The following is a 27,467-nucleotide window of genomic DNA, read 5'->3' on the forward strand; positions in this document are numbered from 1 at the left end:
TCGTCCTATATTTCGTCTGTCATATTTCATGCTGAAGACTAGAGAGTTTGATGGGAACATATCTTAGGACAAGGAGCCCTGGAGATCGCCTGTCTCGGCCACTGAAAACAGCCCTTCATGACCAACTCGGCTACATGGAGGTGTCTCTCGCTGTCAAGGAATACACAACGGTAGCATTACTTTACATTGATGATGCTTTCAATAATACCGACGTCAATCATGAACGAGCTGGAGTTTCTAGGCATCAACACTACCGTAAAAAAGTTCAATAATAACTCACTAAAAGATGCATTATGGCAGGCTTGGGACCTGTAAATTGACAAATGGCTCAGCAGAGGAATTCATCAAGGAGTAGTAATGTCTACTCTACTTTGGAATATAGAAATTAGAAATAGCGTGACTATTTCTACTTCCAGAAGCTCTATTCGTCACAGCAAAGTGGGCTACCGAAAGTAATCAAGGCGAAAATCCGTGCAAGACAGATGTGGTTCTTTTCAGCAGGAGATACAAGTCACCTACATTGGCACCTGCCTTCTTGGGGGGAGAGAATGTTCCATTTACAGAAAGCGCAAAATACCTGGTTGTTTTGCTGGAAAAGAAATTTAACTTCAAATCTAACATTTTGAAAAGGGAAAGAAAGGCAACTCTTGCCCTATACACCTGCAAGAGAGCCATTGACAAAAGTTGCGGGTTTATACCGTCAGACCTATTAAGCTATATAGTGTTGTGGTCTGGTGGACGGCACTTCAAAAGTCCATTTTCAAAGATTGGTTTGCTTGTGCATCGCAGTCACTATGAGGACGACATCATCTGATGCATCGAATTTAATGCTACACCTAATGACTATGGACATTCGAAACTCGCCCTCGACTGTCGCGAATCTCTCAACGAGATATTCACCTTTTCTGGGTGCCGGGCCACAGAGATATCCCAGGGAATTGTAAAACGCACGAGCTTGCGAGACTAGGAACTATCTAACACATTCTAGGGACACTGAAATCTGTGGGTATTCCATGTAACCTAAGTCCTGTGAGGCTGTGAGTATTCCAAAATTATGTGACCTAATCAAGACTTGAAGATAGATAAAAAAACAAACACAAACAAAAACATTCTCTCCACCACAGTTCAGTTTAAAGTGTTCTCTTTAAGGCAGACACTTAACTTCTAAATACATACGAAACAAAAATAAAAACAAAAAAAATAAAACAAAATAAAACAAAACAAAACAAAACAAACCAGTTGTACTCATTACCACAAAAAACAGAATCATGAACATAAAGCATAAATACGAAACAATACCAGCCTTGTGAACATAACAAGAGAATGAAGGACAACAACAGTCATTGAATGTCAAATGATTATAACTCGGCATTGCCGATCATTGGTTCGTGGCTGAAAAGACACTGGCAATACCTCAAACGAGTTGCCAGATTGTCAAATAAAATTACAAAAACGGAAAACAAATAAATCCCATAAAATCGTCAATTATTGAAAAACATTTTTTTTATTATTCAATTCTTAATCAAAAATGTCTGCTCCAAAAAGAACAAGACTCCAAGCCCAATACTCATTGACGGAAAATCTGGCTAATTCTCCCAGAATTACGGATTCTCTTTTCGCCTCTTGCAAATCCTGGACAATCGACACGAAAAACAATCCGAAAATATAGCTAATGAAATAAAAGCATTAATTAAGGAAAGTGAGGACAGAATATTAATATAAAAAAGAAGAAGAAAATAACCGAAATGAGAGTGGACTTAAACAATGTAATTGAAATATTGTAGTATCATATTTACAGACAGCTACGTGTGAAATTTCCGACCTCAAATCCGAGATAAAAGACTTAAAAATAAAAGCATTAAAACAAGCTTATACTCTAGTTGCATAAGATCTGAGACTTAACGGAATTCCGTACACTAAAGGCAAAAATCGTCCACTCTATTTTGAAAATATATGTCAAACTATAAATATTCCTACACCAGTTGTTAAATCCATCTACCGACTGCAAAACAGAAACAATAAGAACCAGAATTATTCCCCAAATGCTGTAATTATTGTCAAACTACTCTCACCATACGATGACAACTATTTCTTAAAAACCATAAGCGAATTCAGAAGAAACACCAAATCAAACCTATCCTTGTCAATATTAGGGTTTCAAACGGCCAGCAATTTTAATATAAAAGAAAACCTAACACATTCCAACCATAAGATCCTTCAAGCTGCAGTTTGAATCAAGTACATTCGGCGTACACTTATCACGGATACGTCTATATCAAACACTTTGTTAATGAGAACCCAATTTGCATTGAACACATCAATATTTCGCTCTGCTGAAACTAGCAGAGAACAACATAACGCAGACATGTTGATTTAGATGAGATTAATAGGAGTTTTTTGAACATATCTTTTCCTGAGCCAAACGTATATTTCTACGACAGTGAATTTAGTAACGTAAACCATAGTTGTAACAACACTTCATCAGACCTACGTTTTCATCTTGAGCGTTTTGAAAAATGCAATATCGTTAGCGCTCTGGAATCGTTTAATTCTAATGCCATTGGTTCTGATGGTATTGACCCGAGATTTTTTAGAATAATTCCACCCTTTATTCTTCCGTATATGTGCCATCTTTTTAACAATATTATTTTAAGGAGTGGCTATCCACAATCTTGGAAACGGGCAAGAATAGTCCCAAAACCAAAGAGTAACCAGGAATTTTGGCCAATAGCAATACTTCCATACATCTCTAAGATATTTGAGACTCTAGTCAACCGGAAAATACCGGGATATATTGCGATTTATTCGCTGTTAACAGATTTTCAATCTGGTTTCAGTTGCACTACTGCACTTTTGAAATTAGTTGAAGATGTAAGGAGTGATATTGACAGCAATAATGTTACCTTTCTTGTTCTTTTAGATCATTCGAAGGCATTTGATTCCGTTGATCCCAATATACTTTGCCTTAAACTGAAACATTTATTTAAATTTTCTGAAAGAACAATGGATTTATATTTTCGTATCTTTCGAATAGAAGCCAATCGGTATGTGTTGATAGCCGGTGTTCTAGTTATCTTCCAGTCTCAAGAGGTGCTCCACAGGGGTCTATATTGGGCCCACTCCTTTTTTCCTTATATAGCAATGACCTTCCTGGACAGTTGCGCAACTGTGGTATTCATATGTATGCCGACGACGTACAGTTGTATATGAGCTCCTCGCCAGAGAGGCTGATGAATGGCGTACTTCGCCTTAATAGTGACTTGAATAGGATAAACACATGGGCAAACGCCAACGGATTACTTTTAAATCCAACAAAGTCAAAGTGCTTTGTAATTGGTACGGACCCGGTGACAATGGCGCCCAATCTTGATGTGGCAATTGCTGGAGCCCCAATCGAGACTGTTTAATCTGCAAGAAACCTTCGGTTGGAGTTTGATGATAGACTTTCATGGAAGAATCATCTCAGTACGACAGTGGGCAGAACCTACGGCGTTTTACGAAACTTATATATGAGTCGACAGTATACCTCTTTGTCAATAAGAATGCTTTTGGCTAGGACATTTATTCTGCCGAAACTATTATACTCTTGCGAGGTTTTTTACGGTTGTGATGTAACTCATAGGAATAAATCGCACGTGGCCTTTAACGATGTCGTTACATACATTTTTGGTTTGCGTAAAAAAGACCGGGTATCTAACTTTGCCAGACAAGTATATGGTGTCTCATTTAACTCGTTCCTTAAGATACGCTCATTGCAAATAATCCACAAGATAATTTATACCAATGAACCGTCATATCTGGCTTCTGTATTGCGTTTTGCCAACTGGACAGGAGGTAAACAAGTAATACCAATACGTCAACAATATCGTGTATCTGAACAACAGTTCTTTGTTAATGCTATGCGTCTCTGGAATAATCTTCCCAATAGTATTCAAATTATAAGTAATGAACGACAATCGAAGATTTGAACCTTCGTTCGTTGTTTTAAAATTAATGTAACATACTTACATAATTCAATTTCAAAAACAACTTTTTGTTCGATTTTAAGGCTAAAATTAAGGTCATGGCCATCAACGAAGATGAGAAAATGGTTTCCTTTGACGTTGTTTCGAAGAGGAATAATAGATCTGGCTGATGATGATCTATTGCACAGTGAGTGACAAGAGCTGTTCTGTGAACGTAGTCTAATATCTGACTTATGTCCCGATAATCTCATTTTTATTTTGTTTTTGGTTGTTCCGAAATAAAGTTTGTTGCATTTTCGCTTTCGTTCTGTGTATTTTCTTTTCTTTTTCTTTTTTTTTTTCTTTGCTTTTGTGTTGTCCGTTTTTGAAGCAATGGAAAATATTGGTTTGTCGACGGGCTTAGAGTTTTGGTTAAAATGCAGATAACCGATTTCTTGTTGTTAGTGTCAAATTTGCAATTGAGAAAGAAGACAACGGCTGTATACCACATTTGGACACACTATTCATACGGAAAAAAGGAAGCCGAAAATTAGACTGGTACCAAAAGCAGACGGCCAACAGGACGACTTATTAATTGTCATTCGAAAAATCCAAAAAGAGTTATATTCAATACATTCAAAAACTTCATCTGCCAACTGACAGCTCTAGCGTAAAGCTTTATATTTTTGATGTTATATGTACTCAGAACGCTTTGACATACGAGCACTATTTGTGTTGCCTAGAGTAACTTAAAAGATTAGTCTCGCCCAAAAAAATGGAATTAGATCGTGTTCATTTCTCTGCGATTATTTTTTGCAACTTTCGACGTGGATTAACTCAACAACAGTGCATCGATGAATTTAATACAATTTTTGGCGACGATGCTCCATCAAGGACCAGCGTTTATCGATGGTATGGTGAATTCAACCGAGGTCGTAGTTCACTCCAAGACAAATTTCGTGAAAGTCGACCAAAATCAATTGTTCTTCCAAAAAGCATTGATGCTGTGCGCCAACTGATATTGCAAGATCGTGACCTAACGTGAGATTGAGACAACTTTAGGCATTAGTGGGACCAGTATAATTCAATATTGCATGAATCGCCAAAAAAATTGTTTTCCCGTTGGATCCCACACAATTTGTCAATCCCTCGAAAAAAAAAGACTCGTGTCGATTGGTCGAAAGAAATGCTCCAAAAATACGATCGTGGTGCTTCGAAACACGTTATGACATCGTGACAGGTAATGAATCGTGGATTTACGCGTATGACCGCGAAACTTAATGGCAGTCGACTGTATGGTTGTTTCAAGGTGAGCCAAATCCAACAAAAGTCGCCTGTTTTTTCGGAAAAAACTGGACATGTCGCAATCGTACCACTAGAACCACGCAGAACTGTCAATTCTTAGCGGTACGCAAGCGTTTGTTTGCCAATTGTCTTCCAAGAAATTAGGAAAACCAACCGTCGAAGACGGATCACTCTTCACCACGACAATGCGAGCTCTCACACATCGGTTCAAACAAACATCCACCGTATAGTCCTGACTTGGCACCAAATGACTTTTTTTATTTCCGTACGTAAAAGATAAAATGTAAAGTCAACATTTTTCGACACCTGAAGAGGCGGTTTATGCGTTCAGAATGCATGTTTTGGAGATACCTCAATCAGAGTGGGAAAAGTGCTTCGACAATTGGTTCAAACGCATTCAAAAGTATATAAATCTTAATGGAAAAATATATTGAAAAACAATAAAACGATTTTCGATGATAAATATTTGTCTTGTTCTCTAATCCCGAAATATTAAAGGCAACCCTCGTAAACGTGTCCTTTTTATCAGCGATACAGAATACCAACCAGAAAACACGAAGAAAATAAAAAATATTTTGCCCAAAACGGTTTCCCCAACGACACAATTAATCTCTTAGTCAAGCAAAATCAATAAGGATAAGACTAAAAACAAGGAAAAAGAAACAACATGCTACAAATCGGTTATCTACATACCAAACCTTGCTAAAAGATTTTAAAACTCTAAATGCATCGACAAAATAATATTTTCCATTGCTTCAAAAACAAACAACATTCTACAACATCTTTTCACGCAATTAAAGTCTAATACAGAAAAATCCAACTTAGTTTACAAAATCAAAAGCAACGGAAACGAAAAATGCAACAAACTTTATATCAGTACAGCCAAAAACAAATTAAAAACGTGATAATCGCGACATACGTCATATTAAACTACGTTCACAGAACAGTACACATAAAACAACTCTAGCCACTCACTGTGCAATAGAACATCATCAGCCAGATCTAGAGAGATTATGTGTTACGATGTGAGAACAACTACGACAAGAGACTCGAACTCCGTTTACCCTGTTCTTTAAATTTAATGGTTCGATAATATGTTTTCCCTTCTAAGGAGTAAGGGTCCGAACGAGCTGAGTTGGAAGTGTCACATTCAGGGGCGTACTGAGAAAGCTCACATAGTACACCAATATTTACTTACGATCAGAAAACATATTGTCTTGGCATAGGAGGAGCGATGGAACCTCGCCCACTAGGGCAGTGGATTAAGTGTGAGGAAGCCACTGCGTCTATGAGACTTAAGGCGATGGGAGAATGGATTGAGGATGGGAGCAGCTCATACCATCGCGGTATAACCGAGGCGACAACAGGAAACCTCGATGGAAGAGGTTTCCGAGCGGATACCTGAGGCGAACCTTGAAGTTGAGTACGAGCCACTGCAGCCATCGGCACATTCTTGGATTGACGGAACCCCAGTATTGCCATCTGGAAGATCATGTTACACGGATGGATCAAAGCTAGAGGACAAAGTGGGCATAGGGGTCTACATTGAGATCTGTTTTAGACTGCCTGACCATAATACGGTCCTGCAGGCGGAGATCCGGGCGATCACGGAATGCGTGAAGTGATGTGGTGCTAATGCGAGGACGTCGAGTGTGAACATCTTTACCGACAGTAAAATTGCCATAAGGGCAATAACAACCAGGACGCTAAGGTCACGAAGCGTCTTGCAGTGTAAGAAGGGTTTGAGTGCCGGGCCATAACGGAGTAAGGGAGAATGAAAATGCAGACGATTTGACGGTGAAGGCCAGAGGACTGCTGTCAATGACCCCGAAGCCTTTGGGGTCGTCGCAGTCCGAGTTAAGGCAGTAGGCGACGAATGCGCATGCAACATTGTGGAACAGCGAAACAGTCGGTAGGACGGCGAAAATCCTATGGGGGATCGAGATCGTGAGAAGACGAGTCAATTACTGAAAGGAAGTAAGAAGGAGGTCAGTATAGCTATTGGCATCATAACGGGACACATAGGACTACGAGCTCACTTATCTAAAATCGGTGCGGCAAAGGATGGCATGTGTAGGGCTTTCGCGTCTAACAGATAGCGGCACTTTGGTGGGGACACAATTCCAGACATGAACCAACTTAGGGGAGTGGTATTGAAAACAATTAAGGATTTTGTAAGTAACACGGAATTCCTAACTTAAAATTTTCTTTCAAGAGGTTACTTTATAGTTTTAGAGCGCACAACAAGCTGATGCGTATGCTTAGGCGTATGTCCATTGTGGCATGGGGCGGATTAATATCTGCACACTCTTTTCAACCTAACCACCTGTTTTCAGCTGACAGAAGCTTTAAATTCGGTTTTAATGAGCAGTGTAAACGGGGTTTCACGCTTGAAATGCTACATTACTTGATACACCAACAGGCATAAACTACAAAGCAGACACTAAATCTAATAAGAAGGAGAAGGAACGCCAGATCAAACCGCACTTTGTTTGTTTCTCTTTATTATGTTGTAGTTATTTATTCCTTAGTGCAGCATCATAGCCCTTTGTTTTGATATTTATATTATAACTTTATAACAGAAATCCCGATGATGTCTTCCGGCGGAAGACGAAATATCGAATAAAGAATTAAATATAAATACCACATAGAAAGACCTCGAGCTCAAATTTTCAATAAGAAACAACAAATATACGAAAATGGGTCGAATATTAAAAAAAAAAAAAACAATTTGAACACACAAATAAAAATAATAAAAAAAAACTGCACTCACGGATGGCGGAAAAAATGCACAGGTGAACACATATCACGAATGAAGTCTGCTTTTGCCATAATCAAGCAAATTTCAGCAAAGGTAATCGGTCGCTTTTATGCGATATGAACTTTTCCAATAATTTCTAACAACAGCAACAACTATCCAATGACAACCCCCCGACAATCAGTGGCGGCAACAACCTACATTAAGCATAGTCTATATTAAATTAGTGAAGCCACCGTAGTGCTGACGTTAACATGTCCGCCTATGACGCTGAACGTCCGGGTTCGAATCCTGGCGAGAACATCCGACAAAATTTGTCAGCAGTGGTTTTCCCTCCTAATGCTGGCGACATTTGTGAGGTACTATACCATGTAAAAACTTCTCCCCAAAGAAGTGTCGCACTGTGGAACACCGTTCGTTGTCATTGAGAAGTTTGCCCCTCTTACTTAATGGAGAGTTCATGGGAAAACTTGCATTTACATTCGCATATTTAATTAGTAAGCAGTTATTACTACTCCAATAACCTATTTATTATTTTTGTTGTCAATTATCTTTAGCCCTAATTTATGCAAGTCAGTCCCCACAATAAAGGAATCCTACAATTGATTCACCTTGGGTTACTGCATGAAGTAAATTTGTATACTAAGCATAATTAGTTTGATCATTCTAGCCGTAATAAAACTATAAAATAAGCTTTCAGTCAGCAAAGATTTCGCAGTTTACAAGAAATTATAGATCTGACGCTTGATTACACAATTCAAGTTATTCAGACATTTAGGGGAGAATTCACGATATGAATAAATTGAACAAAAACAATTTTTTTCGATGTTTCGAATACAAGTAGATGGTGCGTTTTTTTGCAACTTTCTTCATACAACACTGTTTAACGCCCTTTGTTAGAACCAAATGCACATTAAAAAACCACTGTAAACAGATTGAGGGCCTTTGGCATCATTGGACGGTAATGTGGATCCAGCGTATAAAACATTTGAGGCACAGTTACGATCAACTTTAAAATGAAATTGTTTTCAAACATTTAATTAAATAGATCACTTAATCAAGTTTTATTACGAAAGCTCTTAGAAAATCAACCTTCATTATAGACAAAGGAACGTAAACGTTAAAAAAATTAAGATATGGGAAAAGTCATATTCTGATCTAATTTTTAAACAACTATGATTCATACTCACTATTATCTGGTGATTGCTTTGAGGTTTCGGTTTCTCTATCGGATTGGTTTGAAATGAGTCCAAAAAAGTCAAAAACCATAAACCATTTTTCAATGGAGATGATCAAATTCAGGCAATTAAAATCAATTGAACTATGCTTTTTTTCCCTTATAAGTGATCGGTAGATAACCAAATTGCCAGTAGTTCGATTTCGGAGAAAGTGCAGTCCTTCAATATCTTTTAAATCGTGAATGTCATTTGCTTTGGTAGTTGACCTATTTTTTAGCAGTGTATCCAAATTTGAAGGCGTAGATCCGTGTATATTACTGTTGCCTTGATTATAGCTCCTAGAGAGGTCGGGGCAAGAACTAGATATATGATTTTTGAAAGAATTGCTTGGAGCAAGTATATCGCTGGAAGAATTAACCATGTTGCGAAATTTTGATGTCAATGGACACTTTAGGTCTTCCATTAGAACGGAGCGAAGCAAGATTTGTGTTTCTTTCTGTTTGTTGTGAAGGATTTTGTTTTTAAAGCTGAACTCTTTAAGTGTAAGACAAATCAGTGACATGTTATGTTCGTTCCTTAGATCGAGCCTTAAAATCGGAACGGAAAATTGAGTATCAATCATTTCAAAATAGAAAGGCTTTGGAGAGTCATTCACGTTTTTATTTCCTGGAAGCGTATCGTCGACTTTTGTAGTTGGGCAAGCTTCTTTTGTCAATGAGACATTTGTAGCGTAGTTTAAACATTCCATTAATTGCTCGTATTGACGTCTCGACAACGACACCTGCAAATTCTGCGTAACACTTCCATCAACCTGCAATTTAGAAATTGTGTAAATATATATTAGTTTCCCAAGAACAAAGTTTATTTTTTTGAAACGCATACTCTCCTCATATTTCTTTAGATCCCAGTAAGCAAAATGCGAAATATAATGGCGATTAGTTAACGTTAAGCCGTAGCGACATGACGTCCAATATTGGTTGTAGTAAAGGGTGATTTTTTTGAGGTTAGGATTTTCATGCATTAGTATTTGACAGATCACGTGGGATTTCAGACATGGTGTCAAAGAGAAAGATGCTCAGTATGCTTTGACATTTCATCATGAATAGACTTACTAACGAGCAACGCTTGCAAATCATTGAATTTTATTACCAAAATCAGTGTTCGGTTCGAAATGTGTTCATTCACCGTAACGTTGCGTCCAACAGCATCTTTGAAAAAATACGGTCCAATGATTCCACCAGCGTACAAACCACACCAAACAGTGCATTTTTCGGGATGCATGGGCAGTTCTTGAACGGCTTCTGGTTGCTCTTCACTCCAAATGCGGCAATTTTGCTTATTTACGTAGCCATTCAACCAGAAATGAGCCTCATCGCTGAACAAAATTTGTCAAAATTTTAACACATTTCGAACCGAACACTGATTTTGGTAATAAAATTCAATGATTTGCAAGCGTTGCTCGTTAGTAAGTCTATTCATGATGAAATGTCAAAGCATACTGAGCATCTTTCTCTTTGACACCATGTCTGAAATCCCACGTGATCTGTCAAATACTAATGCATGAAAATCCTAACCTCAAAAAAATCACCCTTTACTTTCTAAGGAATTTAGTTGAGTATTTTAGGCCCTAGCATGAAAATCGTAAACTAAGATCACGAAGATCACGTTCAAATGACGCTAGCTGGTCATCGGCACGGCATAATTTTTGAACACCACACAGGTTGGAACTTTCACCTCCGACCTTTGTGGTGTTCATCGTTGTCATAAGAAGCTCAGCTGAGGTATTTAGGTTGCGGACAGTGGATTGCTGCGTAGAAATATGGGGTAACTGTAATTGCAGTCAAGGGTAATATGCGGTATCGATTGGAGAGACTCAGTGAGAAGCCGGGTGGCACCGGCGTAAATACCGAGTGCCTATAATAATCGATATAACAAGGTGAGTTATTGGTATTTTCAAATAACCAACGGTCATAACGTTCCTCCCATGGACCGGAACAAGCTGCTTACCTATGAAGCTTGACGAGGATTGTTACCAGAAAAAATGTGTCATAACTTTAAAGATTCAAGCTTAAGGTCCGAACATAATTTAAAGATGCTTCATTTTTAACATTTTTAAAGAAACAGAGAAATTTATTCCACAATGTGGTATCTTAATATTAAAGGCAAAAATCTTCACGTCAAAATATCGTCGAAAGTAAGGAAATTGACTTTGGAACAACGACAACAGTGTAAGTTTGATAAAGATACAGATAGGAAATTGAGCGTCATGTGTAAGGAAAACTAGAAACAATTAGCGATCGAAACCCGAAATGAAAAGTTGTGTCTTTAGTATAAAGCTATTTATATATAAAGATAGCATGGCGTACGACGATGTTGGCTTCGCATATGCCACAACAACAAACCTTTTGCAGTCTCTCCACAAATAGTGGAACTGTATGATAATCAAAAATATTTTCAAAGTTCTTACTGACAGCTTTCTTGGAATTTATGAGCAACAGTGTTTTTGTCATTTAGACTATTTTTGTCTAAGCTCATAACATTGATGATTGACTGGGTAATTCGTCGAAGAATGCCGCTAAAGAAGGGATGATATCCCAGAAACTGCAGTCCTGTTAACTTTTCGACCAAAGTTTTGAAAATATTTTTGATTTATTGGGTTGCCCAAAAAGTATAGACGGCGTTGACAAATTTTTTCACAGCTTGTGACTCTGTAATTGCATTCTTTCTTCTGTCAGTTATCATCTGTCTTTTAGCTTGCTTTATAAAAAAAGTGTAAAAAAAATATATTTGATTAAAGTTCATTCTAAGTTTTATGAAAAATGCATTTACTTTCTTTTAAAAAATCCGCAACCAATAAAACCAAATGGGGATTTTATTAATAAATAAATCACCCAAGTTTGTCAAGTAATGAATAAGTTGGATAACCACTGATTTGTTAGTTACCCCTGTGGTAAATGATCTTGAACGCATAGACTAAAAAAGAATTATAAAGATATTGATTTTTAAAGATCGCTTCTTTGGCTCGCATTTATTACCCAAATCGCTAGATCAAGGACAAAATCTTTAATTTTGGGACAATTATTTTTCAGTGTAGGTGGCTGAGTGCCCTTCGCTACACCTGTAAAAGGCATTTTAGGCAAAACAAATATTTCTTTAAGTATTTAAAACATATGGCGGTGCACGGACGGGAAAGTCAATGTAGCCTAACGAATAAGACCCGACAATGGAACCATCACCGACTTTCTCAAGATTCAGAAGACGGATAGGCAAAGATCCTAATATTAAAACATTATGCAGTGCAGTGATAGGAATTTCAATGGAGGCTTTCGACGATAAGACCATCACACACTCCCAAGAAGCCCATTTAAAGGTCCTAATATTGAGACATCAGGCATTGTAGTAATAGGAAACTCAACTCATTAGGGAGCAGACGATGAGTGACTGAAATGCCAAAAAGCCCATTTTCCGCAGAACCAGTGATTGAGGTCGTCCCGGTAAAAAGGCAGTGAAGATAAAGTCCCCGAGTTAAAGTCTCGTATAACTGTTATAAAAAAAGACTTTAATGTGAAGAGAAAGCCCTCGCCTAAAGTCTTGTCGAAAAGTGTTATAAAAAATAATTTTTTAAGCGGTCATAAAACTGAAAAAAAGCTGATTTATTGGAAAAGGGCAATAAATAAAAAAGGTAATTAAAAAAAAAGAAACATATGAAATAAAAAGTAATAAAATAAAATAATGATAAAAAATACCAATACATTTTTTCAGCTTTATTTTCTATATCCGAAATGAGGTAATGTGAAACAAGTAATTAAATATTTTAAGAACGTAGGAGCCAAATGGCTGCTACAAAAAAACAAAACATATCAATTTGGTCAGTTGGGTCTTAGAGAACATGGCCAATTTCGTGGATATAAGACTTCTATTTCGAATTTATTTTAAATGGGTAAAATAAGGTCTTGTGAAAAGACCTTATATTCATTTTTAGTAAGTATATGGAGGCAGGAAAATACCAAAAATATTAATTCTTTCTTTATAAAAAAATAAATTCGACATAAAGCTCTTGCACTGAGCTCTTATATGCCGGAAATTGGCCTGTTGTGGGGCCCCTACGGCCTAGCGGAAAGAATTAGTGTTTTTGGGTTTTTTAGGACTCAAATGATGTTTAATTATTTATTTCACATTACCTCATTTCGGATACAGAAAATAAATCCGAAAAAATTGATTGAAATTCTTTTTATTATTATTTAACTTTTTATTGCTTTTGATTTCAAGTTTTCTTTTTAATAATATTTTTTATTTATTGCCTTTTTCCAATTAATCAGCTTTAACAATATAATAATAAATCAGCTTCATGACAATTTCTGACCAAACAGCCCGCGTACAAAATTATTTTTATAACACTTTTCAACAAGACTTTAGGCGAGGACGTAATCTTCACAGTTAAAGTCTTTGTTTTTTTTTATAAAGTTATACGAGACTTTAACTTTCTGTATAAGTCGTTTAGCCAAGACAAGAACGAGACTTTAACTCGGGGACTTAATCTTCACTCCCTTTTGGCTTGGATGTTTAAGACAATAGTAGATCCCATTGTGCAAAATTTCAACCAAATCGGATAAGAATTGCGCTCTAGAGGGACTTAAGAAGTAAAATGGGGAGATCGGTATGTAGGTTATGGACCGATTCAGACCATATTTGGCACGTATATTAGAGGGTATTGAAGAAATCACTGTGCAAAATTTCAGCTAAATCGTCCTCTAGAGGCTCAAGAAGTAATATCGGGAGATCGGTTTATATGGGAGGTACATATATCAGGTTTAAGACCGATTCGAACCATACTTTATACATCTATTGAATGCCATAGTGCAAAATTTCCGCCAAATCCGATAAGAATTGCAGCCTCTAGTGGCTCAAGAAATCAAGATCTGAGATCGGTTTATATGGGATCTATATCAGGTTTTAGGGCGATTTGAACCATATTTGACACGTAACTTACTTGGCCATTGGAGAAGTCATTGTTCAAAATTTTCAAATCGAATAAGAATGGCGCCCTCTAGATGCTCAAGAAATCGAGATCCGATATCGGTTTATATGGCAACTATACCAATACATGGACCGATTTGGCTCATTTACAAACTCAACCGACTTGCACTGATAAAAAGTTCGTATTTATGCAAAATTTCGAGTACCTAGCCTTACTCCTTCGAAAGTTTCGACACAGAGACGGACGGACCGACGGACAGATAAACAGATTGCCGGACATGGCTAGATCGACTTAAAATGTAATTACGATCAAGAATATATATACTTTATGGGGTCTTAGGCGAATATTTCGAGGTGTTACAAACGGAATGACGAAATTAGTGTACCTCCATCCTATGGTGGAGGGTATAAAAAGATTACTCTGCTGTTTGCATGACCTCACTTTAGTATGACATCCTGGGAGGTAGGTATAAAAATGGTAAAAATATACAATATTTATTAAATATTGCAATAGATAAATCACAACTAGAATGCATTATAAAATATTGTTGGTGGTTTGAAGAATAACGTTTGCAAACAACAAAACATAACTACATTGACTCGTTTTTCTTATGTTGTTTTGAAGAACATCTCAAGCATTCACACTAGTTGAGATGTTTTGAAAATACAATATCTCTTTTTCACACTGCAACAGAAATGTTTTGATGCACTATTGTTCAGATTTATTTCTTGATTTTATAATTTTTTTTGGAAAAAAAATTGATTTTTATTTTTAGACATTATCTAGGCAATATTTTGCACAATTTAGGCATTTATTTGATCTCACGTGCGTCGAATCACTGGTTCTTATGGCAAACGTGTCGTTTTGCCATTATAAATGGTAAAAGAAAAACGAGTCGTAATTAGAGCATTATAAAGCGAAAACGAGTCGTTTGCCCAAAACAGCTTTGGTCTGAACATAGCATAATACATATAGCCATTAAACTAAAACATATTTAATGGCCAATCAGTGCAAAACTAGTACTAATATGTGACTTTGATATAATGATGACATTTCATGCATTGGAATTTTATTTGCCTTAAGTGATGTTTCAAATTTTTTTATACCTTAAAATGAGATTTGTTTGATCGCATTAACTTTTAATTATGGTAAATGTTGTCTTTATAAGTAAATACCTATGTGCGCTTCATTAGTATATCGCTGTTTTCGCCACGTGTTGCTGGCTACAATTGCGTAGCGTCCAATAAGAATAATTTGTAACTCTGGATTATTCTATATTTAGAATCTGATTTATTTTCTTTTTATACCCTCCACCATAAGATGGGGGGTATACTAATTTCGTCATTCTGTTTGTAACTACTCGAAATATTCGTCTGAGACCCCATAAAGTATATATATTCTTGATCGTCGCGACATTTTATGTCGATCTAGCCATGTCCGTCCGTCTGTCCGTCCGTCCGTCCGTCCGTCTGTCCGTCCGTCCGTCCGTCTGTCTGTCGAAAGCACGCTAACTTCCGAAGGAGTAAAGCTAGCTGCTTGAAATTTTGCACACATACTTCTTATTATTGTAGGTCGGTTGGTATTGTAAATGGGCCATATCGGTCCATGTTTTGATATAGCTGCCATATAAACCGATCTAGGGTCTTGACTTCTTGAGCCTCTAGAGTGCGCAATTCTTATCCGATTGGGATGAAATTTTGCACAACGTATTTTCTTATGATATTCAACAACTATGCCAAGTATGGTTGAAATCGGTTCATAACCTGATATAGCTGCCATATAAACCGATCTTGGGTCTTGACTTCTTGAGCCTTTAGCGTGCGCAATTCTTATCCTATCAGAATGAAATTTTGCACGACGTGTTTTGTTATGATATCCAACAACCGTGCCAAGTATGGTTGAAATCGGTTCATAACCTGATATAGCTGCCATATAAACCGATCTTGGGTCTTGACTTCTTGAGCCTCTAGAGTGCGCAATTCTTATCCGATTGAAATGAAATTTTGTACTATGTGTTTTGTTATTATATCCAATAACTGTGCCAAGTATGGTTGAAATCGGTCCATAACCTGATATAGCTGCCATATGAACCGATCTTGGGTCTTGACTTCTTGAGCCTCTAGAGGGCGCAATTCTTATCCGATTGGAATGGAATTTCGCACGACGTGTTTTGTTATGATACCCAACAACTGTGCCAAGTATGGTTTAAATCGGTTCATAACCTGATATAGCTGCCATATAAACCGATCTTGGGTCTTGATTTCTTGCGCCTCTAGAGGGCACAATCCTTATCCGATTTGAATGAGTTTTTGCACGAGGTATTTCGTCATGATATTCAACAACTGCGCCAAGTATGGTTGAAATCGGTCCATAACCTGATATAGCTGTCATATAAACAGATCTGGGGATTTGACTTCTTGAGCTTCTAGAAGCCGCAATTCCTATCCGATTTGGCTGAAATTTTGCATGACGTATTTTATTTTTTCAACAACTGTGTCAAATAAGGTTCAAATCGGTTCATAACCTGATATAGCTGCCATATAAACCGATCTGGAATCTTGACTTTTTGACCCCTAGAGGTCGCAATTATTATCCGATATGCCTGAAATTTTGTACGACGGATCCTCTCATGACCATCAACAAACGTGTTTATTATGTTCTGAATCGGTCTATAGCCCGATACAGATCCCATATAAATCGTTCTCTCTATTTTACTTCGTGAGCCCCAATGGGCGCAATTCTTATACGAATTGGCTGAAATTTTACACAGGTCTCCAACATTTAACTTAATTGTGGTACGAACCGGACCATATCTTGATATCGTTTTAATAGCAGAGCAACTCTTTTCTTATATCCTCTTTAGCCTAAGAAGAGATGCCGGGAAAACAACTCGACAAATGCGATCCATGGTGGAGGGTATATAAGATTCGGCCCGGCCGAACTTAGCACGCTTTTACTTGTTTTCTCTCATTTAGGTGTGCTTTTTACTTTGATGCTGCCATATTACACAAACAACCACACAAAGAGTGAATGGCGTTTGTTCTTTTATAAGTACCCCGTACAACATTTCTATTTTTAGAAGTCTGCTTCCAAGTTTTGTCACTTCATTGGCTGACGTTCCAAGCAATAATAGAATATATTTCGCGTTTTAAAGGTGGACAACCCGCACGCGGTAGATTTTGGTGTTTAGGTTCTATCCCCAGTTATCAACAATTTAATAAATTTTAATTTTTGAGATGATCCATTATATGGAGCATTGTGCTTCCTTTAGCTATCCAAAATTATAAGATTTTTCGGAAAATTCCACCCAGAGATGCTCAAACGGTAGCTCCCCTTTCTTTTGAAAGCCACATTTCTGATTTAATTTTTTCTAAAAATACCCGAAAAAAGCCTTTCAATATTTTTGACAAAACTGTATGTGCTGTAAATTGCTGTACAAATGTAGGTATAGCAGTGAGACCAACTTTAAGATCTCTTTTGATGTCAAATTTTCCAAAATCCGCCCAAAATTCCCTGAGATATATTAATTTTAATTTTGTGTTTCAATCTCGCCTGACTTCTGGCTGGAACAGGTCTAAAATTTGTTAAAAGTTATGATACGCTTTATATGTTCTCGTTACAACTACAGAATAGATGATTATATAGGAGCATGGTACTCCCCTTTAGCTTTCCAAACATAAAAACTTTTTTGGAAAATTCCTTCCAGAAATGTCCAACTGAGGTTCCCATTCCCATTTAGAAAAATTTAAATACCTCGATTTCTACAGCGAGTTCAGTCAACATCAATACATTGGCGGATTATGCTCCCTTGGGGCTTTGATTGGAAGGCCACTTTTCTGTATTAATTATCTCCAGATATGTGGCCCGCAAAGTTTATAAAAATGTAGGAATCTTTTCTATTGGAGTGTGTTCCAGCTGCCGAGACGCTGATCATATGGTGGAATAAAAATCTCCTTCTGCTTTCCAAACATAAACACTTTTATGGAAAATTCTTTCCTGAGATGTCAAAACTGAGGTTCGCATGCTCTTTGGAAAAAATATAAATATCTCGATTTCTATAACGAGTTCACTCAACATCAACGCATTGGCGGATTGATTGAGACCACTTTTCTGTGTTAATCTCTTCCAGAATGTGGCCAGCAAAGTTTATACAAATGTAGGCCTCCATTTTGTAGGCGTATGTTTCAGCTACCGCTGATTACATGGTAAAATAGTACTCTCCCTTACCTTTCCATACATGCCAAAATGTTGAACACATTCCTTCCAGATATTACCAAACTGCGGTTCGTTGACCAAACTTAAAAACAAAATATCTTGATTTCCAAAGCGATTTCAAAAAAAGGGGAATTGTGTCTGAGCCGAAATCCTTTGGGCGATAAGAAGTACCTACTCCTTTAAGTCGCCAGTCCCTGATGGTGTATCACTGGCTAAATTACAAGCTGTGTATGATAGACTGGTTCCTTGGTTTAGGCAGATATACTCTGTTTGTATCAGCATATCATATATACCTGTGGGATGGAGGGTCACGAAGGTAATTTTCATTCCGAAAGCAGGAAACCCTTACCACACAAAAGCGAAATATTTCCGTTCTATTAGTCTATCATCCTTTATGCTGAAGACTCTTAAGAGGTTGATAGAAACATATCTTAGGGCAAAGATCCCTGGAGATCGCCTGTCGCAGCAGCAGCAGCAGCATGCGTATAGTAAAGGCAAATCGATTGAAACAGCTACCACGGCGCACTATGTAGCTGACTAGCTACATAGAAGGCTCTCTCGCTGTCAAGGAATATACAATGGTGTGGAGGTCTGATGGACCTACTGTTAAATACTCATCCGGATCCATCTGTGCATCACAGCCCTGCTGAGGGCGACACCTTTTACGCTACATCCAATGCCTCTGGACATCATGGCTAGACAAATAGCTGCAACCACTGACTTTCTTATTGGTCATGGGGCGGCTACGGACACTGTCTTATCCGTGATACAATGACCGATGTTCAACGCAGTGTGAATTACAACCTGCCTGATGCGCTTTTTGACAAAAAGTGCAGTCCCACTATTCCTGATAGAACCAATTGGAAGTATAATATCCCTGGTAATAGAAGTTACATAGAAATCTATACGGATGGTTCCAAACTAGACGACCAGGTGGTCTTTGGGGTGTACTCTAAAGATCTAGAACTGGTCATATCAAAAAGGTTACCCGACCACTGCAGTGTGTATCAAGCGGAGATCCTTGCAATTAAGGAAGTGGTGGAATGGCTAAGATATAATATCATAACAACGATTAATAAATATCTTCTCAGACAGCCAGGCAGCCATTAAATCCCTGAGGAACGTAGTTCTGAACATAAAAACCGTCCTCGGCTGTCGCAGATCTCTCAGTGAGATGGCTGAACAGTTCAAAATTCATCTGTTCTGAACGAGCTTGTCAGACCAGGAACTACCTTACACGTTTCATGGAACCTGTGGGTTTGCCTATAGCGACATGTAAGCTTAATTTTCAGGACCAAGCCCGAAGGGCAACGAATGACATATGGTCACAAGGAGGGGAATGTGAGCATTCCAAAACTATGTGCCCTAATCTAGACTTGAAGAGGTCTACCGCTTTGCTGTCACTGGCTAGAACTAACGTCTCAATCATTGCGTCCGTCATGACAGGTTACTCCCTAATCGGAAAACATGTTGACAGACTGAGGGCTGCCAGTAACGACTTTTGCAGAAGCTGTGAGGACATCGAAGAGGAAACGACAATAGAACACCTTCTGTGTGTTTTTGACCCGCACTAGCAGTCAGAAGGAGTTTCACTTTAGTTTCTCATTTCCTTGAGAACCCGTCTGATTTAGCGAATGTGAAAATTCGCAAGTTGTTGGGCTTTTTAAAACGATATGGATGGTTCAACGATCGGAACTAGAAGGCATATTCCTTTTTCTAAGTGGACATTTGAGAATATGGACGATAATGATGGACAGAATATACAAAACCATTTATTACAAACTGCCGAAACATTAAATGGACAAATACATATAAACAATCATTTTAATATAATAATAGAACAAACAAAAACATATTATACAAAGCAATAGAAAAGAAATTGAAAAAAATTTTAAATGCTATAACAGAACTGGAAAATCAAGCATACCAACAACATATGCACTTACAACAAAAGAAAAAACTTCAATTGTTAAAACGCAAAATAGAACAAATAAAATACAAAATAGCTGTAGTTTCAGTTAAATACGGAATAGTTAACCAAAATATTCGGAGGCCACCGTAGGGCAAAGGTTAGCATGTCCGCCTATGACGCTGAACGCCTGGGTTCGAATCCTGGCGAGACCATCAGAAACATTTTCAGCGGTGGTTTTCCCCTTCTAATGCTGGCGACATTTGTGAGGTACTATGCCATGTAGAACTTCTCTTCAAAGAGGTGTCGCACTGCGGCACACCGTTCGGATTCGGCTATAAAAAGGAGGCCCCTTATCATTGAGCTTAAAACTTGAATCGGACTGCACTCATTGATATGTGAGAAGTTTGCCCCTGTTCCTTAGTGGAAAGTCCATGGGCAAAATTTGCATTTGTATTTAACCAAAATATTCTATCAAATAATGAAATCTACAAATACAATAATGATTTTAATAAACTAAAATCTTTACAACAAGGAATAACAGCTTTAATTAATACTAATTTAGTATAAGAAATAAAAATTCCAGAAGCGTTTACACATGTTTAAATAAGAACAATTGTATCATTACCAAATAATGAATAAAAAGCCATCACTCACTGTATACTAACAAAAAACTGCAAACTAATAACTATGATATCTTTAGACGAAAAAATAATATTAATTAAAAATTCAGTAAATTTTTTTGTAAACCATGCATGTAATACAAATTACATATATTATTTTGAATGGACATAACACACTTCAATTTTACAATTGTTTAATAAAAATTATTATTACTTTATAATTGAAAATATCGAAGAAATCACTATGAGCTTATGATATGATGATATACACAATTTTACAGAGAAGCTAGGTTAGGTTAGGTTCGGTTTAAGTCGCAGCCTTCCATCAGCCTCACTTTGACGTTTTCGTCCATTGTGATACCACAGAAACAGAAGAAGGAAAATGCCTTCTAGTTCCTACCGTTGAACCATCGGGATCGCTTTAAAAAGCTGAATAACTTGCGAATGTCCACATCCACTAAATTAGACAGGTTCTCAAAGAAATGAGAACCTTAAGGGGAACTCCTTCTGACTGCTAGTCCGATTAGACAGTGACCTGTCATGACGGACACAATGACTCAGACGTCTGTTCTAGCCAATGACAGCAAAGCAGTAGACCTCTTCAAGTCTAGTTAAGTCCACTTAGTTTTGGAATGCTCACAGCCCCCTCTTTGAAACCATCTATCATTCGTTGCCCTTCGGACCAGGTCCTGAAAACTTAGCTTACATGTCGCTAGAGGCATACCCATAGATTTCAGTTTCCAGCGAATGGGTAAGGTAGTTCCTAGTCTCGCAAGCTTGTCCGATTTACAATTCCCTGGGGCCGGCACCCAGAACAGGTGAGTCTTGAACTGTTCAGCCATCTCGTTAAGAGATCTGTGACAATCGAGGGCGATTTTTGTGTTCAGAAATACGTTCTCCAGGAATTTAACGGCTGTCTGAGAAGATATTTATGCCAATCGTCGTAATTGCATTATATCTAAGCCATTCCACTACTTCTTTAACTGAAAGGATCTCTGCTTGATACACACTGCAGTGGTCGGGGAACCTTTTCAATACGACCAGTTCTTTACAGTACACCACAAAGCCCAACTGGTAGTTTAGTAACAACCATCCGATATGTAACTTCTGTTTCCAGGGATATCGTAGTTCCAATTGGTTCTGTCAGGAATAGTGGTACAGTACTTTTGATTTAAACGCTGCTGAGGTAGAGTGAAATCCACACTGCCTGAAACATCGGATATTGTAACAAGGATAACACAGTGTCCGTAGCCGCCACATGACCAATGAGAAAGCTCCCTTAACCTCACGGCAGTGGTCGGTGCAATTTGGGTAGCCACAATATCCAGAGGCATTAGATGTAGCATTAAATTCAGTGCATTAGATGGTGTCGTCCTCAGCAGGGCTGTGATGCACAAACAAGCCATCCTTTGGATCCGGTTAATTATTTAGCAGTAGGTGGACTTTTGAAGCGCCATCCACCAGACCACAACACCATATATCATTATTGGTCTGACAACTGCAGTACATGCCCAATAAACCCATAAACCCCCAACTTTTGCCAATGGCCCTCTTGCAGGTTTATAGGCAAGAGAAGCTTTTCTTCCTCTTTCCAAAATGTTAGATTTGAAGTTCAATTTTCTGTCCAGAAAAACACGCATATTGTTAATGGCTGTATTCCAAAGTAGTAGACAGTACACCTCATTGAGGTGTTCCTCTGCTAACACATCTTCGCACATCCACAAATCCCAAGCCTGCCGTTGTGCATCTTTTACTAAGTAAGTTATTAATAAACTTTCTTACGGTAGAGTTGATGTCTAGAGACTCCAACTCCTTCATGAGTGACGTCGGTTTTACATTATTGAAAGCACCTTCAATATCAAGAAATAGGAAGACTAATAGGAAGAAAATTTTTAATAATATTTTCTGGTAAATAATATTTTCTTTATGCTAAGCCGTGATAGGGTTTATTAATAAGATTAGAATTAAATTATGCATTTATTAATTTATTTTTTATGAGTAGTTGTTATACATGCAGAATATTGTGATTGTTAATCGGCCACTTGTGTCTTATAATTCCATAATAATCAAATAAATAAATAGAAAAAATCTTTCATCTTCGTGTGGTAGCGTTTTTCTGCTTTCGAAATGAAAATGATCTTTGTGTCCCTCCATCCTACAAGTATATAAAACATTCTGATACAATCCCTGACTTCTAATCGATCAGACATAGCTTGCAATTCAACCGGTGTTAAGATTTCTAAACATAAAATGTTGGGTAATGTGTTTGGTTCTGAGAAAAGGGAATCTTAATGATATTTTAATGGCGTGGTAAAATTGATAATGTAGACAGTGCGCATGTGTGAACCTGATAGGCATGCGTTATCCAGATGAAGAGTATAGGTAATAAAATACTTCGGGATTACCAAGCGCACACAAGGACTTGAACGATAAGCATTTGGTTAGCATATGTGTCCATGTTGTTAGGGTTTGTTTAGGATACTTGTCGCCTGAGTTGTGGTGTGTTCTGGGAAATGTTCTTAAAAGGGTTTTTATCTATGACTGTCTACACCTACAATAAGATCTTTAGTTTGTAATTAATTTTTAGTACAATAGTATATAAGGATGATGTTTTTCATTAATAAAGTCAGTGTCTTACAAACATTCAAAGGTAATGGAAGTTTTATTATTTACTTTATTTACATTGGTCCTTCGAGCCGTCCGGTTTAGTTAATTGTCAAAACTGTTCAATCGATCACTCGTCAACGATTGAAAAGTTAAGAGAAGAAATTCGCATGATAAAGGCGAATCCAGTCCATCTCAAGGAATGTCTACATCGGTTAAAATAATAGTACTGTTAAGTTATGTGGTTACAAATATTTAACAAGAAGGGATGAAGTAGTTGTCGTTCGCCGCCCGCTTAATGTTTAGATTTATATATATTTTAACTTAGAGTCCATTTTACAGTTTATTAGGATAAGTAGCAATATTTTATATTTCTCTTTGGCCGCCCGCAGAATGTTTAGATTTCTAAACATAAAATTTTGGGTAATGTGTTTGGTTCTGAGAAAAGTGAATCTTAATGATATTTTAATGGCGTGGTAAAATTGATAATGTAGACAGCGCGCATGTGTGAGACTGATAAGCATGTGTTATTCAGATGAAGGGTAAACGTAATAAAATACTTCGGGATTACCAAGCGCACACAAGGACTTGAGCGATAAGCATTTGATTAGCATATGTGTTCATGTTATTAGGGTTTGTTTAGGATACTAGTCGCCTGAATTGTGATGTGTTCTGGGAAATGTTCTTAAGAGGGTTTTTATCTATGACTGTCTACACCCAGAATCAGATCTTTAGTTTGTAATTAAATTTGAGTAGTATATAAGGATGATGTTTTTCATTAATAAAGTCAGTGTCTTACAACCATTCACATGTAATGGAAGTTTTATTATTTACTTTATTTACAACCGTTTATACATCATCAGGGCTTGGCGATTAAAAGAGTCGAAACTTCTTATCGCCCAAAGCATTTTCCGATCAGACACAATTTCTCTAATAACAACCGACGAATACATACCATTGATAACCTCTTCTAGCGCCACAATGTCCGTTGGAGAATTTCCCGGGAAATGTGTATCAACGAGTTGTTCTAGTGGTTCCTCACTAGACATTGCCCATACATTCTCTGACTTCTGCATATACCCCACCGTAATAGGACTCGAGGACAGAATCTTCCTTAGCCTAGAGGCCTCAGATGTATCCTCCACGGAGCTGCAGAATTCTACATGGGATTTGTTCTGAGCCTTTCTCAGCTCGCCCTTATATTTTCTTAGCTCAGCCTTATAGATGTCCCAACCGTGTGGTGCTCTTGTGGCTTTTGCTCTGTTGAAGAGTTTTCTGCAGTCCTTCCTTAGACCAACCAGCTCTGGGGTCCACCATGGCGGTCGCTGTTTGCCCCTTGGCTTTGAACTAGGGCATGCTGACGTACTATGTCTATATCATCCGTAGTTTTCACTTCCTTTTCTGGTCTAGAAGGGATAGACGTGCTGAATTTATGCCGAAATTTATCCCAATCTGCCTTTCGCTCGTTCACTCCTCACCTTTGAATATCCCCTCTGCTGAGTATTATGCCTTAAGCAGTGGGAGCATAGCAACGAGAGAACTTTTTCAAGATTGGGAAGACTAGGATAGACAAATATCTTCATATTGAGCTATCAGGCGGTGCAGTCAATACCGCGACACTCAATACCGCCTAACGGACAGGAGGCCGACGACGACACAATCACCGCCTCTCTTAATATTGGAAAGACTATCATAGGCAATGCAGTCTAAAGAACTGGGAGCAGACGATGAGACCATCACCCACTCCCAAGAAGCCCATCCAATGGAGGATCAATGATTGAGGTCATCCAGATAAAACTACCTTAATACAGGAGCCATGGACGACCAGGAACAAAGTTAAGATAGTTGTCCTCTTCGTGAAAGGAAAACACACCAAGAAAAACCCTAGATGACAGGGGAGATTCGCAACATTGCTAAAGAGTCCGCAGAATTTATAACATAGTACGTCATACAAAAGCGGAAGTATATTGGGATGTGTATTTTACACTGCTCAAGGAATAGAATAAGATTGCCAGAGCGATAAAACGTGCCTCCTGGAAGCTTTTCTGCGACCCATGTACAAATTGAAACGTTAGTAGACGATATGGGAGTGAGAGCAGAGACAACAGAGGACATGTTGAAGCTTTTGATGAAAACCCATTTTCCACGGGACTCACGGAGACACCGGAATCTCGCAATAACGAAATTTATGGTCAAGGAAGCCTTGAGGAGCTTCATACCATTTAAGTCACCCGGGCCTGATGGAATATTTCCGACGTTACCACAAAAGCAGTACGACTATCTGGCACCTCATCTGGCCCTTATTTTCAAAGCGTGCCTAAGACTTGCATATACTCCGGAAGCCTGGCAGGATGCAAATATGGTATTTATACCCAAGCCCGGCAAGGCAAGTTATGCGACACCAAAGGTCTACATACCTAAAGACCTTACGTCCTTTCGACTCAAGAACATGGAACGTATTGTAGATACATGCCTATGTCAAGGGAAGGTCGGTGGAGACTGCCCTGCATGAGGTTGTGCATAAAATAGAAGAATCCTTCGATGCCAAGACGTGCACACTGGCGGTTTGCATTGACATTGAGGAGGCGTTTAACAATTTGCGGACCGACACATTAATCAAACCCTTAGACCAGTACTGGGTGGACCGGATCTTTAGAGACTGGATAAACCATTTGCTATGGAACAGGTGGTTAATTGCGGGTCTCATAACATAAATATAAGTGAGAAAGTGGCACAGGGTACGCCGCAGGGGGCATTTTAATGCCTCTCCTTTGTGTGACCACCATAAATAACCTATTATGGATGCTAACTGAGGAGGGATTTGAACCGTTCTGCTATGAAGACGACGTTATAATACTTCGCAGGGTAAAGGATTCGAACCAGCTATGCAGAAGGGTCGAAAGGGTCGAAGGTTGACTGGGCTAAACACAGAGGTCTCAATGTTAATCCAGAGAAGACGGAAATATGCCTGTTCACGAGGAAGACGAAGATGGGTTAATTTGATGCACCACGCTTCCTTAATAAAACGATTTTAATATCTTAATTGGAAGTGTCACATTCAAGAGCGTACTGAGAAGACTCACAGATGTTGGGTTCTATTTAGACGGCCCGTAGGCTCAAAATGGGGCCTGAATTGGAGGATAGTCCACTGGCCTTACATGAGTGTGATTTGAACAATACTTACTTACGCCTCAGAAGTTTGGTGGACTGCTATGGGGAAAAAGGGCAACATAAGGACCATGCAACAGGTTCAGAGAACATGTTGTCTTGGCATAGGTGGATCGATGACGACCACGCCCACTTGGGCACTGGAGACTGTTCTAGATATTCGAATCATTGACATACAGATTAAGTATGAGGCAGCCACTGCGACTATGAGACTAAGGCGATGGGAGAATGGATTGAGGATGGGAGCAGACAATAACAAACCTGGAAGGAAGGGAAGAGGTTTCCGATCGAACACCTGAGATGAACCTTGAGGTCGATTCCGAGGCGCTACTGCCAGCGACACAGTCATGGACTGACGGAACCTTAATATTGCCATCTGGAAGATCATTTGAAAAGTAAATATATGTCAACTTATACGGTTGCTATATGTACTTCAAAATTGTCAGCTTGTTATTAAAAAAATTGAAAAAACCCAATTGGGCACATGCTTTTTTTTTACTCCATATGTTCCCTCAACCCGTGCAAAAAAATTGTATCACCTAACAATACTTGTAGGTAAGGTTAGGTTAGGATTCACAGCAAATTTACAAAAAAATGCCGATCTTGAAACCCTCTTTGTCCGAAAGGGGTATTTTGTGGATTTTTGTAAGCAATTTATATTTGGTTTTTTAAGGACATTTATATCAGATACCTGTTTTTACACTAATTCTTTTTCCACATTCATGACTCTGACATTCATCAAAAAAATAGCGGAAAAATTGAATTTTTCTGAAAACAAAAATTCA

At 38.1% G+C, this 27,467-nt stretch overlaps 1 protein-coding gene across 1 annotated transcript in view; it reads right to left on the reverse strand.

Moving 5' to 3' along the window:
- The window catches only part of LOC106094757 (intermembrane lipid transfer protein Vps13D), a 502,283-nt gene that overhangs the window by 299,727 nt on the left and 175,089 nt on the right, over positions 1–27,467 (reverse strand). The window contains exon 10 of the mRNA XM_059360895.1: positions 9,198–9,996. Within this exon, the coding sequence (XP_059216878.1) occupies positions 9,198–9,996 (799 nt within the window). The remainder of the gene's footprint in view (positions 1–9,197; positions 9,997–27,467) is intronic.

Source organism: Stomoxys calcitrans, chromosome 1, assembly GCF_963082655.1.
Source record: "Stomoxys calcitrans chromosome 1, idStoCalc2.1, whole genome shotgun sequence".
NCBI lineage: Eukaryota > Metazoa > Arthropoda > Insecta > Diptera > Muscidae > Stomoxys > Stomoxys calcitrans.